Source organism: Stegodyphus dumicola, chromosome X1 (genome assembly GCF_044657685.1).
Source record: "Stegodyphus dumicola isolate Sdum_Otavi_A_Nest chromosome X1, ASM4465768v1".
Classification (NCBI taxonomy): domain Eukaryota; kingdom Metazoa; phylum Arthropoda; class Arachnida; order Araneae; family Eresidae; genus Stegodyphus; species Stegodyphus dumicola.
Window position 1 is genome coordinate 237,333,380 of NC_140780.1, and position 19,751 is coordinate 237,353,130.

A 19,751-nucleotide genomic window follows, 5' to 3' on the forward strand; every position below is an offset into this window, starting at 1 on the left:
TTAAGTTCCATTAGCTAATTAAACTTCGATTCATAACATTAAATGAAGTTTGGTACCGTGTTTTATCTCAGAAATGTCACGAGAAGACTTCGTAACAGTGCACCGCCATAAATTGCCGCCATCTTTACGCAAAATCACTCATTCATCGCCGAAATAGGAAAGTTCACAAGGATAACCCAACGTAAAGTTGTTCGTACTCTTAAGAAGATCAGTTTTTAAAGATCACTGTGATCCAATGTATATTCGATGTACATTGTTGCGTTATTTTCTTCCTTCACGTTCGTACGGGGTTTGTAGATTTGGAGTGAATAACGACGACACTTGATGAAGTATCGAAACACACTTTATTTAGCCAATATTAATCAGGACAGCTCCAAATCACGTTTAAAGTCGTCGAAGAGCTACTATAGACAAGCTGTAACAATCAGCGACACAGCCTTCAGGAAATCAGGCTATAACGGTGAAGACAGCTTCACGGCAAAGCACCGGATTACAGCTCCCGACTCTCCTCGGTTGTTATCGGAACTCCACGTACTCTCGAAGTTCTCCACGCTACAACCCGCGATGCATTCGACGATATACAAGAGTACAGCTCTCGACTCAGCACACTCTAAGACAAAACTCGACGATGCACTAACTCGCGATACACTAAAAGACTCTCTCGGTGCACTCGACGACCAACTCGGAGCTAAACTTCGAGACACTCGCTCAATAACTGACTATCAGCTCTTTAGACGAATCACTAACTGACTCTCCGCGTGCCAGCAGGGTTTATATAGCTTTTGCCTTTTGTTCGAAAACATTCTGGGCTAATCCGGTAAGAATTCGTTCCAGAAGGTTCCCCATCCGTCCATGGCACGTCGCCAAATGTGGTAACCCTGCCTTCCCTTGTCATTTTCTGGCAACCCTAAACCTGCTTTGCGGGAAAGTTATCTTACCGTACCCATACGTTTCGTAACAATATATTGCTGTCTATTAAAATTGCAACAGGAAACATACATGAAAAGACATACAATCGAAGAGGTTTTGAACGGCAGTCTGAGATACTGCACTCCAGGCAGCTATAATATGTTTCCAGAGTTTACCTGTTGCAGATGGAGGAGACCAAATAGTGAACGTGCTGGCCAAAGCAGATTCGTAACCTGCTTAAGTCGGGGATGTAGTGGAAGTTCAGTGCGAAATACAGTGACGTATTTTCCTGTTGGAGGCACCGGCCTTATTACGTCTGTAATGCAACACTAGCTGGTCAGAGTGCCAGATATGCATTCTACACCCGAGCAGGACATCCATCCAGTTGCACCCCATACCACAATTCCTGGTGCCGGGCCGGTATATGGAGATACGTAAAAAAAGATTGCAATAAACCCTTTCTACGGTGACGTCATATGCATACACGATTATTGCTATGTTTCATGCAGATTGCAATGAGATTGATCTGAGAAAACGGAAGTCATGCTTCTATACATGTTTTTCAAAGCACCGTTGTAGTAGCAGTCGCCTATACTATTCCATTAAAGATTGACACCGGACTGTCACCGGACGAATAGTCCTTTATCTTGTAGAAACATTAGGTTTTTCTAAAGCTGGAGAGATGAAAAATGAGCAATACTCTAGCCGGGACTGGAACCACGGACCTCTCGGATACGCGCCGAGTGTGCCGACAACTACACTACGAAGGCGGGAGAAATACCTTATATAATGCCCCCTTTTAAAGGGCGACTTGGGGAAACAATCGCCAAATCTTGGTGATGGAGAATCATCGTCCACTACCTTTTTTATTTCGGGCACCACTGTAGAGTAACTTAGAATTTTTAAATTTCAGGAAACTGAAGAAATGAGCAATGCCCTCGCCGGGCCTCGAACCACGGACCGCTCGAATACGCGCCAAGTGTGCTGATCACTACACCACGAAGGCATTCTAAGAAGGCGGGAGAAATACCTTGCAATCTTCAAGATGACGTTTCACAGTACATGCAGACAGATTTTTACTGGACCTCATACCGTATGCTATATGTTAGGGCGAGTGACGTGAACTGTACAGTTCGTACAGGCCATTCGTGCAATGTATTTGCCTTCATTGTGGGGCTGGTGCGTCGAAATCGTTGTGAGCCTACGTTTATATGTCGTTCAATTCATCCTTCGTGGGGCCATTGGTTCTATATTCACATTGAAGTGCTCGGATTTCGACCAACGCAAACTGGAATATGATAATCCGCAGACGCGATAATATGATATGATAATCCGCATTCATCGTACGCTTTTATTCTAACGCGCGTTTTTCTCGCAAGTAATGTGTAAATTTTATAAGGTATCAGCTAATACGAATAACCACGTAGATGACGGAATGAAAATTGTCTGTATACTGGTAGTAGGCCAATCACAAACGCAGGTAGCTACAGAGTTCAAGGAAACGCTCACTATCATCTGCAATTTGTGGAAACAGTTTCAGAAAAACAGATCCATATCGAGAAAACCAGCGCAAGACCGACCAAGATTCACAACGAAGAATGAGGATCGTTATTCGGCATTTTCAGCTTTGTGACACAGGGCTACTACAGCTTCACTACTCTCACCTGAGCTGTATGCTGCCACTGGAACCCGAGTTTCACGGTCTACAGTTGGCCGAAGGCTTCATGAGGTAACGCTGTATGCCAGAAGACACGCATTTTGCGTCCCCCTCACTGCAGCACACAAGAGAGTGCGTTTAGCATCGCGCAAGCAACATGTGCCTCGGACCAGATTTCAGTGGAGCACCGTGCTTCTTACAGATTAGTCGAGATTCAGCCTGCACTCATATGTTTGGCTTACCCGTACCTGAGAGTGCCTGAAACCCGATACCATCCCTTCCCTCATGAAGGAAAAGGATCATTACGGTGGTGGAGGTTTAATGATTTGGGCAGCCACACACCCCTGCATTTTGTTGGACAGCAGCACACCCCTGCATTGGTTTGACAAAGTCTGCCTGCCTGCTATGAAGAAGAGATCTTAGAGCCCTATGTTCGAATTTTCAGGGGCGCAGTTGATACTGGGTTTCTGTTAATGGAAGACAACGGCCGCCCATATAGGGTTCAGCTGGTCAACGATTATCCGGGAAGTAAGGATATTCGCCACATGGTTGGCCAGCCAGTTCTCCTGACCTTAACTCTATACAGCATATATGGGATGCTCTTGGGAAGGTAATTTCATCTCACCACCCCTCTCCTAGAACCACATCTGAGTTGAAAAATGCCTTGCTGCAGTAGTGGGATCGACTGCCACAGGTACACATCAACTACCTCCTGCCCAGTCTGCCGTAATGCTGCGCGACCCGACTGGCTGTGAAAGTGGGCTATACTTTATATTAGACTTATTCGATATCACAACATGGGTTTTGGACATTCCAGGACTATGTGCTTTACTGATAATCATGCATACCTAAAATGACTTTTGAACAGTACATCTCATTCTCTTTTATAAATATATATATCGAAATCAAATTGTATTAACCATCTGCCCATTAGTTTTTCACAAATTCGACATAATGGGCAAATTCTTCTAATTTTGCACACGAGTGTACATTTTTACGCACAATCTTTGTGACTTTGGAGACATAGACATTTGCGTTATCTAGTTTTTATACAGCTTGTGATTTTAAGTTATTTATAAGGTTCTCTAATTGTTTTAGGTATTGTTCTAAAGAAATTTATCTAGTGACTAAAAATTAGTTAGTCATATTATCTAGATTTTTATTTAGTAATATTTTTATCAGCTAGAGCAGGGCTTCTTAAACTTTTTTCAGTCGCGACCCCTTTTTATCCCTGAGATTTTTTCGCGACCCCAGGACCACATAATAATTATGAAAATTTTGTGGAACCCCATAAACATTGCGCAAATCCCAGAAATATTAAAACTGCTAAAATTTTTGGTGACCCCTGCTGCAGGTCCCGCGACCCCCATGGGGGTCGCGACCGACAGTTTAAGAAACTCTGTGCTAGAATCATTCAGAGGTCGTATATTTTTCTTTCTTTTTTCTTGCCAGTAGTTTTAAATTCTACATTAAGTAGTTATATAATTTTTCTTAATTTTAACGCTAAATATTCACTTTTGGAAAGAGGTTAATCTCCAAAAATTTCTACGTGAATCTTTTTTTTTTTCTTTTTGCCTTGGAGTTCAAAAGAGTACCTTCCGGAAAATAAATATTCAGATAACGTTCTAAATAATTCACTTATGTAATAAAACTTCATACATCTACATTACTTACTTTTAACTTCTCGATATATTGAAGAATTTTCGATTATATTTCAAGAAAAAAAGAAAAAAATTAAGAAAAACAACATGGGAGAGACAAGGCTTGGAAATTTTAGCAAATTATTGGTTCATCCCATAAATAACGCGTTTTTTTTAATACTTCCTTTTATTTTTAAAAATTAAGTTAAAGTTCTTCTTCAACCGAAAATATATTCTCCTTTATTTTTCTGCTAGTTCCTTAACTATTCGGGGTTTTGTTCACAGGGTTTGCAGCGTTATATATTTGAGTATAGTTCATTGCTGGCCATTCATAATGGTGCAACATGCAGAACATAATATCAACGTTATGATCTACTGAATAAATAACATATAGTACAAGGGTGATCTAATCAAAATTAAAGCCTCATTCAACTTGCGGAACACGAAGTATTCCGCAAGTTTTATATAGTCGCCACTGCTGGCAATAATTACTGCGAACAGCTCCGGACAGAAAGAAAGAGACTTTGGATATGTGCTTGGAGTACGTAAGTCCACGCTTCCTCACATTCCTCTGCGAATAATGTGGAATGGCAAGTGCAGACACAGCCTGTTATGCAACAGATCCTAATTCTTAATCTAGGGATCTTTATGTTACAATAGGATCATGGGCATAACATGCTTGTCCTTTCGTTCGGTGGTGGTGCAATTGCTCCCGTCGGTCGGTGTGTCTCAAATACAAGCCCTTTTCTTGGAAAGACTATAAGTAGTTTCCGTGAGCCATGATTCTTCCTCATTCAATCTCAAAAACTTGCTTGAAGAAAACACATAAACACAGTACTTAAAAAAAGTGTGGCAACAATTAAATTTATCGCATAGTAACGAGTTGCCATAGTAACGATAAGCCCGGAACAACAATAATTATATGTTTGATCTTTGAGTTTGTATCACCATGATACGTTTCTTTCCTGTACTTAGATATTTTTAACTGGCGAATAAATAAATATTTAAATATCAACGGAGTCAGTTTTGAACACTTATACCGACTTCTCGAAATAGCTTACTCTTCTGGCCTTTGATAGTACTTCTAGCGGGCGTTACTAGAGGAGAAGATCTGCATTGCTCTTCCATGCTAATCATTTGCATATCATATCGAGGTCTACGCTTGGTGCAAAATTCAAGCCCGCGGGATGCTTTTTTAAATTCCTACTATTAGCTCACACTCTCCCTATATTTGCTCAAATTTTCAGTCGTTAATAAAATACTTTTTATTCGTCCACTCAAGTTTAAATACATTTTTTTAAACTTGTAGTGGATGACACTTGATGTTAATACAGTTTTTCCCATATTAAAAATTTGCTAAATTTGTAATTAAATTTTTTTTTATTTAAATTTATTTATTTATTTATTTATTTGTATTTAAAAAATTTTTTTTTTGTATTTAAAAAATTTTTCTTTGTTGACCTAAGTAGGAATAGACGTAAAAAAAAATTTTTTTTATATTACTTGTTTTCATGATGCTGCATTTTTATTGTAAACAGTGTAAGTATACTGTTTGTGTATATATGTAAGCAGTTTACATACCATACATTACGGAACCTTACCCTTTTTTGATGAGTTCAAACATTCCTTTTCGGCCAAGGGTCATAGTTTTATCCACCCAACCACCTGGTGAAATAAGTTTGTCCAGACCCCGCCTAAAGAGAATAAAAGAAAATAAGGTATTAACTTAACAATTTGGAAATTATCCCATGTAACTTTAAAGCGTATAACTTTTAATAATTGTTTTAATAATAATTTCTGAGAACATGTATTAAATATAGGTAGAAATAACTATTAATAGTCTTCTCTAAGAAGTCCGACACAGTCTCTTACCCAACCGAGACCACCAAATACAAATATTCCCGACCATCAAACCATTTTAATTTCGGTATCAGCTTAACATATGTGCAACTGCTATACAAAACAGCAAAGCTTTTTCTACGTGGTAAACGGAATTTCATATATTTCTGAAGCAAATGTTCCTATTTCAGTGCTTAATTTAATTGATGTCATTTTTCACATTATATATTTTAAATGATTTATTATATTTCTGAACAGTTTAAACTAACATTTCCATTCCTTAAATATGCAGCATGCAAAGTATGATAAGTCAGCATTCAAATAGCGCAGTGGCAGTTTCTTAAAAGTTTAATCATTTTAGTTAAAAGACAAAGTAGATGGTCCTGCTCCTCAAAAATTGGATAATTAAACAAATTAATGTATTTTCCAGCGTTTTCATTCATTCCAGATGTCTAGACAGGACAGTAACTGTCGTTTAGTTATCTGTTTCATATTCTATTAATACGGCATCTGGAAGCAGATTGTTTTGTTTAAATAATTAAGTTAATGAAAATATAATCATACTTTTAAGTTACTTTAGTGGATGTTCCCATTTTAAGGACTTAAAAGGATTTAGATAAGAAATTGTGTAGTGTTTAACTCGGACAATGAATGCTCATAATGTGTCACTTGCAAGATTATAATGCGATGTTAGCACATGAACTAAGATTAAGTGTTTTTAAATTAGATTTTGAATAATATATTTTTATACTTACGAATTGATAGCCAAGAGGAAAAGGAAATGTGGTGCTAAGAGTTTATACAGGGGATGTGATGGGGACAAATTCCTGTGCGTACATATCACAACGCCTTCCATTAATAAATGAGTGAAACCTAAATAATAAAACAAATGGCTAAAATAAATACAACACATTAACTAAAGGAAACAATTTTAATTTGTATTTTCTTTGGCTGTTAAATGCAAATTAGTTAAAAGATAAATAAAATTGACACTTTAAGTATGCAGTGTGTTTTAGAAAGATTGCATGCACTAACGGTTGGTCCTGGGTCCATGCTTGCAGACTGAGAAATGAATTCAAGAAAACAGGCTTCCATAATACGATAATTTTGGTCACGCGATACCTTTTAGTAAAAACATATGAAATTTAATTTTATCCTGGCTGAGTCAGAAAAGAAGGGTCATTGATGAAAATTTTTTTCATTGCCAAATATGCGAAACAGAAAGCCACATAGCATTAATTAAAGGTGACGAGGGAATTACTTGAACAATCGCTTACAAATTATGAAATATACCAAGATAATGTGAAAAAACAACCACGTAAATACAATGCGGAATGCAAATTTATAAGAGGCCCACCAGCGGCCGAGCGGTAAAATCACTGAAAACTGGTAGTTCGGTCCGAGGTTCGAATCCCGCGAAAGGGCTGGCTACATGGGCGTTTCCGTGGTTTTCCCCATGTGTAACGTGTATACGAGCCAGTTTTTCTTAGAAAGTCCTCCACGAAGGCATCCCTCCCCTTCGGCAGATAGCCCTAATCGGCTTTGACGTATTCTCAATACACCACCACCACAGCACCACCATGCAAATTTATAAGAAATAACCTGTGCGACTGGAAAACACAAATGAGTTTTAATTCCTCTGTGTAGAAATGTTAAAATTCAAAGATATTTACATACATCATACAATTCAGTTTCTGTTATACGTGTTTTGACTGTGTTTATTTGATTATGTCAAGATTAGGGATTCCTTCGTGGAGGATTTTCTAAGGGAAAATTTTAAGTGATTTCTAAGGGATTTTCTAAGGGCTTGTATACATGCTACAATTGGGGAAAATCACGAAAACGCCAATGCAATCAACCTGTTCAACGGGATTCGAAACCCAGACCAAACTACGAGTATTCAGCGATTTTCCGTTCGGCCGCTGGTGGGATTTTGTTATATGGTAGTCAAAAAGTTTTGTATTTTATTTTTCATAACGAGTACAAAATTTTCCTAAATGTAAGTTTAGAGACCGGAGGAACGCGTAAAGATTTAAGATTTCGCAATTTTTCCAAAACTACTCTTATTATTTTTAAAATTTAAATTGCTAAAGTATGGATATTTGCGTTATTCATGATATTTTTGTGATAGGAGTATATGTATACCACCAGCAATTGCGGAAATAAAGCCGGATAAGATATTTGTGAACAAAATTTAATAAATAATATTATTAATTAAACAATTTTTGTTTTATGAGGATATTAATTAAAATTTTAAAATGTGAAGAGTGTGTTCAGTGTTTTCAAGTTTTCTGTTATCAGTATTATAATATGCAAAATATTTAAGTTCTAGAGTAAAAAGTATTGACATTCTTTTACTTAGAAATCAGAGATGCGGATGGAAAGTTAAATAATATGCAACTAATAAGGCTGAAAAACAAATTAGGAACACAGCAACTATTAACTGCTGAAATACTCTTGGATGACTCCATCACATGTAAAGCATAACTAATATTAATTATTATGTATATGATTACATAGGGTGTTCATAAAGTCAGGAAATCCTGATTTATTTAAGTTTAAAAATGGAGAATCATGAATCTTTGCGTCATTTAAAAGAATTTTGCAATCCGAAGTATCTACGAACTATATCAACAAAGTCTATATTTCTATTTTTACGAAAATGAAGGCTCGGTAAGCACTTTTGTGGACATGCTGTATGCGTGTGTATGCATATATATATATATATATATATATATATACCATAATTTACTGCGTAGGAGGCATCAGCTTGCAGTCGTGAGGAAGAAGTTGATACGAAACCAAGTTCAGCCAATTATCATCTTTATTTCAAGCACACTAGAATGATTCCTCGTAGACAATATAACTCTATAATCATACACTCTGTAATTACGATAATTTCATATATACGCTGGTTAACGGTGGCGACATCATTTTAGACGGACAAGCATAGAAAATATGTTAGCAATGGCAGAAGCTAAGGAAAGGAATGGAAGAATGACGTAGTTTATTGTGCCAAGAGAGTATTTATAGTAAGTGTGATGTAATTGCAGAGACAAGCTATGATTGGTTAATTTGATGTTATTATATAATCATGGAAGGATCTCGAATTTGGGAGAACAGTTGAATTTAGAGCGAGAGTACCAAATATAGAATCATTAATTTTGAGGTCGCCAATTATTTTTAAAGCAGCTATCGTATATCTTACATATAATACAAAAAAGTGATGTTTTTAGCACATGGCCTCCCACTTCCGGTTGATCGTTTGGTAAATAAATCTAATTTATAAATTTCTATGGCTCATTGTGTTAAAAACTACACATTTTTTACTATTCTATTCCAACATACAATGGATAATGATAACTATATATGCTCATGTACACATTCTTTCTCATGCTTAATTTGAAAATATTGCATCGATCGTAGCGTATCCTCTAGTCATCGGAGTGTTTTGGATTCAGAAATCAATCACTAAATCACAAAGGTTTTAAAAGCAGCACATCTTTAGAATTCCCGATAGGGTGTTATGCGTTGCCATACATTTCTTTTTCAGTCATTTCTCAGTTTACATTATTAGCGTTCCCTTTTCTTAATAAGATTACCAACATTTTTATTTGTTATTTTAGCTTTTTTAGCATAACTTTTTTAGCACTTAAGCCTCACGAAAATTTAGCAACAAAAGCACAAAATCTTTAAAATCGCAGTATCTTTAGAATTCCCAGTTGAGTGTTAACTGCTGCCCTACTTATATATCCGCTATATTATTTATATTTGCTATATTATTCCTTTAAAAATAATACTACATAACAGTAACATTCGTTGGCAACATCCTTTTACTTAAAAAACACAAAATCGACACAAAATTGAAACGAACACATAACTGAGGATTGAAGCTAATACATTTAACTGCTTCTTCATAATCAGTTTATTCTCGTTGCATTTTGTGTAATACCAAAAGGTATTTAATGTAATATGTTGTTCTTAATCGCGTACGTATTTAAAATTCCATACATGAGAAGTTTTGTATATATGTTTTTTAACGGAAGTCTAATATGTATTTTAACTCATAATATGCTTTTTAACGAAAGTCTGTTCTCAAGTAAAGTATCACATCCGGCTAATTAATTTTAGGCAAAATCTAATTATGTTGTTCCCATTGAATGCACAAAAGTCCTTAAATACTGAAATTGAAAAGTTTTGGATTATATTTTGATATATGTTTTCATTAAATCTATTATGGGCTTCAAGTAAAGTACCACTTCCGGTTGCCCATTTCTACCCTAAATCTAATCAGCTCTTTATATGAGTGTAGAAAGCTTAAATACGCAAAACAGAAAATTTTGGTAGTTTTATACAAGAGTTACCATGGACGAAAAGATAGTGACACACATATAGACGCACAAATAGAGAGATAACATTGTCAAAACAGCCAAAGCGAGTTGTGCGGACCTTGTTTCCTGCTTAATCACTGGAAACTTACTATTGAATTTTTGAACAGAAAACTTTACTTTTCTTACGTTATATAGGTTGGACAGGTAAAACAATGTTTTCAGAACAGACAGAATTTGATAGACAGAGCCAGATAATGCAATCGCCCTCCACCTAAAGCGATATGACGCCGTAGGTAATAGTTCGTTTCATTTTTTTGAATTCTTTTGTTTATTCTGTGCTTTTACACTTTGCTGTATCTAGTTACTGTTTTATTTTTTTTTTCCTCTCTTACTTTAGTGTATCAAATTCTAGCTTCCCTAGAAAGGTTATAACATTTCTGCCCTTTTTGTATCATTTCTATTAAATTTACTGCACATTTTAGTACGCCCTTTATTTCACGGAATGGTTTGTAATTATTTTATTTAATAGTTATTTTAGCTTATATACTCTATATTTCTCAACCGCCGGTCCGCAAAAAATATTTGCCGATCCCCGAAATATCAAGCTATCTGTCCAAAAATTGCGCTAGTGGGCCGAATTATTAAACTTACTGGTCCGCGAGAACGTACCGAAATATTTTACCGGTCTTTGGAATAAAATCCAGCTGAGAAACACTGCCTTATAGCGTATACATATATACCGTTTCCACATAGTCCATACGCAGCCTTTTCACAATCTAATCTAACGCCAAAGATTCCCATTTTGGTGGATTTTTTTTTTTTTTAAAGTCAATTTTGTAAATATATGAAATCTAACTTTTTATACTTTGCCCTGGTTTCTTTAAGAAAATTTTATATTCATGTAACAAATAAAACGTAACAAGTTTGTTCTCGTACTTGACACAGATGTTACACCTTAAATTTGTTGATCATATTCAGGGATCGTACGAAAATTGAAGAATAAAATGCTTGCATTTGTCCGTAACTAAGAATAAAATACGATTTAAAAAAAAGTTCGCCGGTGTTAACAAATTAATTAAGCATTTCTGTGTGGATTATCGTGAAATATATTGATCAATACAACTCCCCACCCCCGTAGAGACACTAGGATTTGTTTGGAAGCAGGAGAGATGAAAAAGGAACAGTGCCTTCACCGGGACTCGAACCTCTGACCTCTCGAATACACGCTGAGTGTACTGACCACTGCACTAAGAAGGGATGCTAAAAGGGCGGGAGGAATACCTTATACCCCCTTAAAGAGATCTTATCTACAGAGAATCATGAAATTCGTGTTGTAGGGAAACACCGGTAAGCTTTAGTATTCGCACATGAACGTAGCAATAGTTCATAGCAATAGTTGTACCAATTAAGTTTTTAAAATATGTCTACTTCAATAAATTTTTTGTATGATTATTTCATAACAACTTCAAGGCAATTAAATTTCATGAGAATATTGATAGCATATTTTTAGCTTTATAACTTATAAATTAATTGTGGGAAAATTCTTTCCGCCTACCAGCTGTATTTAAGGAATATTGCACACTAAAGAGGTTATCACACAGTCCCTGATAGACGGGACTTTTCTGAGATATACGATTCTGGTAGCACTGGATTAAACGGGAGGATTCCTAGAAAAAAAGAGCCCCCGCCTGAAGCGAAGTCCCGCCAAGCTACGGAAACAATGTTACGGCTACGTGGGATTTTTTTTCAAACCTCACCGAAAATGTCTCGGCTGAACCTCTGTCCCGTGTAGAGACAACTAATCAGACGAAAGTTCTGCTTCTGAAGCATCACGTCATCCCAGTCTGAGAGATAATCGATTACTGTTTGGCGTTCAAGTCATTGTAGTAAGTAAAAATGGTAACCTAGCTACGTGGGTTTCCTGGAATTGTGCGGGTTCTGAGAGTTGTCCCTTTCGACGTCAAGTCTCGCGTAGCCGAAACATAATGTGATTGGGACCTAAGTAAACCACAAAAGAATATCACCAAACGACACTGAAAAGGAAAATACCAATCTCGAATTATTCTGTGAAGACATTAGGTATTTTTTAGGAGCAGAAGAGATGAAAAATTAGCAAATGCCTTCGCCGGGAATCGAACCACGGACTCTGGAATACCGACCCAGCGTGCAGAACCACTACACCACGAAGGCACGCTAGGAAGTCGAGAGAAATACCTTATATACTCTCCCTTTTTAAAGGGCGACTGGGGTTTTTAGGGGACCTAATCGCCAAATCCTGTGTAAGGAGAATCATCATCCAACACCCTTTTAGTTCGGGCGCCACTTTAGAGACATTAGGTATTTTTTGGAAGCAAACAAGATTTAAAATGATCAATCACCTTCGCCGGGAATCGAACCACAGACCTCTGGAATACCGGCCTAGCGTGCAAAACCACTACACCACGAAAGTACGCTAGGAAGGCGGAAGAAATACCTTATAATTCTAATTTATTTATTAACCGGCCCTTCAAAGCAAGTTGGTGTCAAATATTCTAAATTTTGAAGTTAAACAATCCGATCAATTTTTGACCTATGTGAATCAATCTTTTTCTTTTTTTTTCCGATAATAAGTATAAAATGTTCTTAAATATGGAACAGAAGTCCGTATAAAAGTTAAATTTTATAACTTTTATTAAAATTAAATTTTGAAAATTTAGGGATGACAAAACATGAATCTCTTCGTCATTTAAAACATTTTTGTATCTGAAAGTATATGCTTACGATCAACGATTGCAAAAAGAAACACTGCGTAAGGACTTGTGGGGACACAGTGTGTGTGTATATATACGAGCACATACATATGTAATACATATGGGTTAGAACTATAATAGTTGCAAACTGTTTATTTGCGAATCACACAAAAGAGATACTTCTGTGAAACGTTAATTGTCTTTATACGTTATTGTTAGTTTATTTATGCTTCTTTGCTAACGGTATGGAAGCTCCACTATATACAGGGTATCCTAAAAGTAAGCACCTAAAATTTTTGTGAAATCGGGAAGCTTCCTAAAAACTCAAGTTTATTCATGTTTAACATGTTTAGAATGTGCTAAAAGTGTATTAAAAATATTATTTTTGAATGTACAGGATGTTCCAAAAGCTGATGTTACCTAACAGGTTTTTAATTTCCATTTGTTCAACAAATTATGCGCAACTTTGGATAACCTTCTGCATGAATAGAATGTAGTAACTAAATGTGATAAATCTTTTTTTATAAGCGTTGAACGCAAGACTGAGAACTGTTGTCTTAAGCATTTTGAGTCAAAAGCATCACCTTCCTAACCGAAGTGATTGGTTCAATTGTAGAATTTGTTCAGTTTTATTATTTATTATTAGTTTTATTATTATCCTTGACCATCCTTTTCTTATCTTGTTACATACGGATCCAGTTCTTTTCAATTTTTCAGTAGTTCGAATCGTTGTGTCTCTAGGTTAAAGTTGATTAAATTTTCTTTGAAATTTTTCTCTTACTTCGTTCAGTTTTATTCCTCTGATATGGTTAAGTTAGGTTAATTGATTAGGGAAAAGCAACCCGAGAGCTATCTGCCTGGGAGGAGTGATGTCTTCGTGGAGGATACTTTAAGGGAAACTGGATCTACGTTACAAATGGGAAATTAACACGGAAAAGAAATCATGCAGACAGCCCATTCGCCGGTTTCTATCCAAGGTCGAACTACCAGTGTTTAGAGACGTTAGCGCTCGGCTGCTGGTGGGACCCTCTAATACGGGATGTGAAGAAGAAGTTTCGTTACTCTGAATTTATTATTTAAGAATTCTGCAAATGAATAAAAACAAAATAAAAATTCTATTGAGTTCGTAACACCCGATACATACGAAAATATAATTTAATGAAATTTAGTTCATTTTCAACATGATAAACATTAAGACTTGAGTTTTTTTAAAAAGTGTCTGATTTCACAAAATAGGTACTTACTTTTGGGTCACCCTGTATGTTGCTGTGATTATTCTACTGCTGGTTCGAATGAAACGGCGTGTTGTCTAAAGAGTCTGTGGAATGCCTCGAAGTGATCCCTCATCTTAAGAATCTTATACTCACAGAGTCTAAGGATTATTAGTTATATCAAAAATTGTTTTTTTTCCAAACTAACAGAATACGGTTATCAAGGGTTACACGTACTATTAATTCTATCCGGTTACAAGAGCAGTCTTGACACAATTTAGCAAAGCAATCAGCAAGAGTTTGCGCTACATAAATCCAGGCCCTGTGTTACAAAATGCTGGGAAAATTCTGCAGAAAATGTAACAGCTTCTTTTGCAATAGTGGTCATAGGTTAATTTCATTTTCGGAAATTGTTGCTGCTTCTTTTGCAATAGTTTTCAAAAATGAAAAGTAATACTGCGCACTAAAAATGCCAGTCTGCCCTTGAGGTTTACCATCAACTTCGCTGTTCTTATTTCCAAATACCGTGGCTACAACCATTTTAGAGCATTAACATACACTGAAATTCCTACACATAAAATGTTACATTGTAATCCATCTATCGTGAGACAGATAGTTTGTAACATTAACATGTGGTATAAACAGAAGAACTGGTTCCGTTTTGTGGTGCGCACACATCTGGGTTGCCCCTGTTAAAGTTCCAACCCGCGTATATATGCGCTCATAAACAGTTACTTTCAGAATTGCTAAAGTATTTTACATATCTACGTAAGAAAATAAGTAAAAATACATAAACATATTCTGTAAATCTAAATATTATTTAAACAGTCAAACTAATAGATATATTTGGATATATACATGTATTTACCTAGGTACGGTGGTAGAAAGTACCTTGATAGAAAATGGCTAATGTTCAGTTTGCAAATTTTGAGAAAAAGTCATAATTTGGAATTTGAATCACACGTGGAAAACTCATATTTCTCCAAGACTTTATTTTCTCCTATGCTTGAACAATATATTGGTTTGCTATATTAACACATATCACTAAAATATTTTTATAAAACTTCTTTTTATTTGAATGCACATATCATATTGGTCTCTTGAAAGTAGGTTGAACTTGGACTTCTGTGCATTTATCTTTACCAATGTGATGAAATTCATTATTGTGATTTGATTTTTCGAAATTTTGATTTGACTTTCGAATTTCAGTCTTTTGTGTATAAAGTCTGCAGTTCGTATATTCTGAGCATTAGATATTTTCTCAGCTAGTTACATATATTGTACACGTATATGTATGCATGTACATTACAAATTAAAATGCTCGTGATTGTGGTAAAAACCATTAAAACGTAGATGAAGAAATTTAACTGATCTACGCTTTCAGGCTAAAAATTCTAATTTTAAACCTTCCAAGCATATTAATGCTAGCAACTGGATTTAACTTTATGGTATTGTTCTGATATTGGACATAAAGTGTTGTTTAAGTATGTATAATAGGAATTATGGATTTATTCTTAAGCCAACACCTTAATTTTAAGGCAATACATATGAGGAATAAATAGTTATACCTAAATGTGTGCATGACTGATGATAGCTAGCATCTGCGTTGCTGTAGAATATTTTTGCCATAAGCCACGTATGTGGAGGATCATTAGGCAAAAACACCTAGGAAATAAAAAGAAAATATAGAAAGAGACAATAAAAACAGAGAGATAATAATTCATGAAGCATTCTTATCAGTTTTTTCTTAATTTGGTAAAGTACAAAACATTAATTTGTATCGCGACTTAATTATGATCATCAAGTTCAAAATTATGAAATTTCATTATCTTTGAAATAAAACTATTGCTAATGAAAACAATACGAATAAAAATAGAAAAAATTTTAAACCTAGGAGCACAAAATAAGATACCATATGTGAAGAAAGATATGAAGATTTAGTAAAATTAAATCTTATACTCAAACAATACATAATACCTAACATAAAATCTAAAAATCGCTATTCCGGCAATACTTTGTTTATTCAAAGTAAAATATCTTATATTAATGTATCATTAAAACCCACGCTGTTTTAAATTTGAAAACATTATACGTCTCACATTAGTCATATTTTGCATTTTAAATCTGAAAATGTATAATCGTATTTGTATCAATTGCATAAACGTTTTTATAGTTCTCCTTACTATTATTTTGTGCTGAAGAATTTTCACTTTTAATTAGTGGCAGGAAAAGGTTTCGCATCTGCGTAACAGTTTTAAATGTATCCCCAATAAACTGGAGGACATGTTCAAAAATTTGTTCAAATATTACCTCGTTAACTTGTGCTGAAAGTCGAACTTGGATCAAGAACGAAACCAACCGAATTATCGGCGAATTCTCTAGCACTGAATTATCTACATACTATTCTGACATTCAACATACTCATGTTCATAGATATAATTACGTAAAGCTTCAACTGTTCTAACGAAATCTCTTTGTAAAGAAGCTCTTGCGAATAAATAGCTATATTGCATTCACATAAGCTTAAAGTGTTCATATATTTAAAATTACATATTCTAGTCTAAACTAATATCAAAGTACTTAAATTTTTATTATATTGTCACCTTAAACACTTTAAAAGTGTCGATTCATCTCCCAGTATTCTTAGAAGACTGCGTGTGACTTTCACTCTCGTCTGATAGCTGACTACAAGCATCACAACTAAAGTTTAAAATAAAACTATCATTCACACGTCGACCTGATGATTATTATGTAAACTAAAAGTTTAACAGAAACTAAGGTTTTGCCGGGTAACCGAAACCATAAGTTCAAAAGATATTAAATGTAAAGTCACAAATTAAAATGTTTGAGGTAAATCTTGGCTCGTCCTTAAATAAAAATAAAACTATCATTAACACGTCGACATAATGATTATGTAAACTAAAAGTTTAACAGAAACTAAGTTTTTCGGGTAACCGAAACCGCAAGTTCAAAAGGAATCAAATGCTAAGTTACAAATTAAAATGCTCGAGTTAAACCTCGGCTCGTCCTTGAATACATGCTCGCGAAGATATATCGACTAGCGGAAATTTGCGCCGCTAAATTAAATTGTGATATCACGAAAACTGAAACAGATTTACGGCGAGAATAGGCTGCCAAGTGCTCGCTGATGCACTTAAAAACTCGATTTATATTTTAACTAATTTGCGTTCTGCATTCTGGTGGAAGTAGATGAACGTAGAAATTTACAACAGAAACTGAAATAATAAAATAACTTGGATAATTATAAAAAAACCTTTGAAGATGCTTAATCCGCATAGTTGATCATTTCCGGCAATTTATGAAAAATTGCTCACAATCAAAATCCTGGAGTTACTTTACTTAGAGGGCAAGTATAGTACTCAGAAGGTCCTGCATCAACTAAATGTTCCACGAAACTGATTCAGAAAATAGTACCGGCCATTGAAATAAAAGGATTCCTTTTCAGTCTGTTTTGATTGAAACCGCGGGAGTCACTGCATTTTGTTGAAATTTGATACCCTTAGTTGCGTTATTTACTCGCAGTTGAGCCGCACAATCGGGATAGTAGTAAGCGACTCTGTCGTATCGAAGGGCTAGCGTTTGAATCCCGAAGAAGGTACTGATGTTTGTAAATGTATAGTCTTTGTGCAGCATGGAGGCACTCAAAATATACGGCGAGCCGAAGGTCCTCTCGAGAAGTTAGTGGTAGGGGAAGAGGGTGTGGGAGACCCTCGGAACCGTTCCCCCGGGGTGCTCTCTATCAAAATTGAAGATGAAACTGAGCAAAGTCGTACTGTTACCTGTACGGTACCCAAGGCCAACGGCAGGTGCAATCTTGCCTCCTTGCCACGATGCATTTCGTGGGCTTGTTTTGATATCAGGCAAGCGAGATTAGTCATAACAACAACAACTTGCAATGGAGAAGGCTTTCAAACATCACCAGGGTAAAAATGTACTATATTTTAAAGTAGAAGAGTCATGATGTGTCAAAATGTGGAAAATTTGTAATTCTATGTCTCATGTTAACAATTCGCCTTAAAGGACGATGCTTTTTATATACAAAAATAGTATAAATGTCATTTTTAATTTAAGGCGAACTTTCCAATATATGTAAATACCATGGCTATTTATTCTTAGAAAATGAGATAATAAGTTAATAAAGCCTGACATAATTAACTGGTTCGTATTTATTTTTTACGAAAAAATGATATTTCTAAAAACATTAGCAAAATTAACACCAGAAGGTACTGAAAACACAAATATATTGATTGAAACAATGACGGCCTCTGACACTAGAATTACCAATCCATTAAAATTTTCTCATTTGTTTAAATAGGTGCAAATTAATCGTGGGTAATTCTAGTGTTAATCGCTTGAAGTTTCATATGTCTTACCGGATTGTTTGGACTTTTTTCTTGTAAGAGTTGAATTGCAATTGGCATCAGCTCTTTATGCCTGTTGAGGTAGAACAGAGCAAAAGGTGCGCATAGCTACAAAGAAAAATACCACGATGAGAAAATTAGCATTGAAAAATATAAAAATATAAAGAGAATTTTTTATTTTAAACTTACAAGTCTAAGCAAACAAAATAAATGAAGATTAAATAATTAACGCGATTTAATAATTATAAAATGCTGCGAATATTTATTCAACCTAACAAAATCCCAGTAAACAGTAAACAATGTTAGACGTGCTTCTAATATTTAGAAAAACTTCCTCTAAAATCCAGCTCTCCAAACTTTGTCTAAGTCGATATTTAGTTATGCTAGAACCCATGAAAGATATCTGCGTTAGGCAACGACACCATCCTGAAAAGCTTTTCGTGAGAATCTAACTTCTCATTTGGCTAATTGGCTGAAGCTTACTCCACCCCATGGCAAAATCACGAAAACGTAGAAACCGTAAACGCATTTCCTTAGAAACAGAACATTCAAAGATACTAAATAATCTTTAGTGGGTTTGACTGATCGGCAATTATGGTGTATACAGGGTGTTTCGTAGATCATGGGACAAACTTGGAGGGGTGGTGGAGCGTACTAAAACATGCATTTTATGTACAAAATGTGTTTATGTACAAAATCAACGCAAAGTGCTTCTTTGCAGCAATACAGTATTCACAATAAATGTTCAAAAAAGGGAACACTAACAATAATAGGAACTACAGCTGTGATTGGCTAGCAATGCAGCGGTAGAGGGCGGTAGTGAGCCGGACAAACCACGATCCGATGCATCAGAGGATCATTCGTAACTCTGATGTCGAGTGTGATGGGTGAGTTTACGCACAGGTAAAAAGCTGACATGCATCTCATGTATGGTGCTGCTAATGGGAACGGCAGAGCAGCGCTACGGTTGTACCAGGAACGGTTTCCGAATAGGCGTATGCCGAAGCACACAATGTTCGGAAGGTTGCATCGGTCTCTGCGTGAAAACGGGTC

The 19,751-nt window shown here is 35.6% G+C and overlaps 1 protein-coding gene across 1 annotated transcript in view; it reads right to left on the reverse strand.

Annotated features, from left to right (window-relative positions):
• The window catches only part of LOC118200660 (allene oxide synthase-lipoxygenase protein-like), an 80,265-nt gene that overhangs the window by 23,498 nt on the left and 37,016 nt on the right, over positions 1-19,751 (reverse strand). Inside the window, exons 6-9 of the mRNA XM_035372622.2 lie at positions 18,711-18,806; positions 15,885-15,981; positions 6,801-6,918; positions 5,808-5,900 (exon numbers count right to left, since the gene is read on the reverse strand). Coding sequence (XP_035228513.1) covers positions 5,808-5,900; positions 6,801-6,918; positions 15,885-15,981; positions 18,711-18,806 — 404 coding nt within the window. The remainder of the gene's footprint in view (positions 1-5,807; positions 5,901-6,800; positions 6,919-15,884; positions 15,982-18,710; positions 18,807-19,751) is intronic.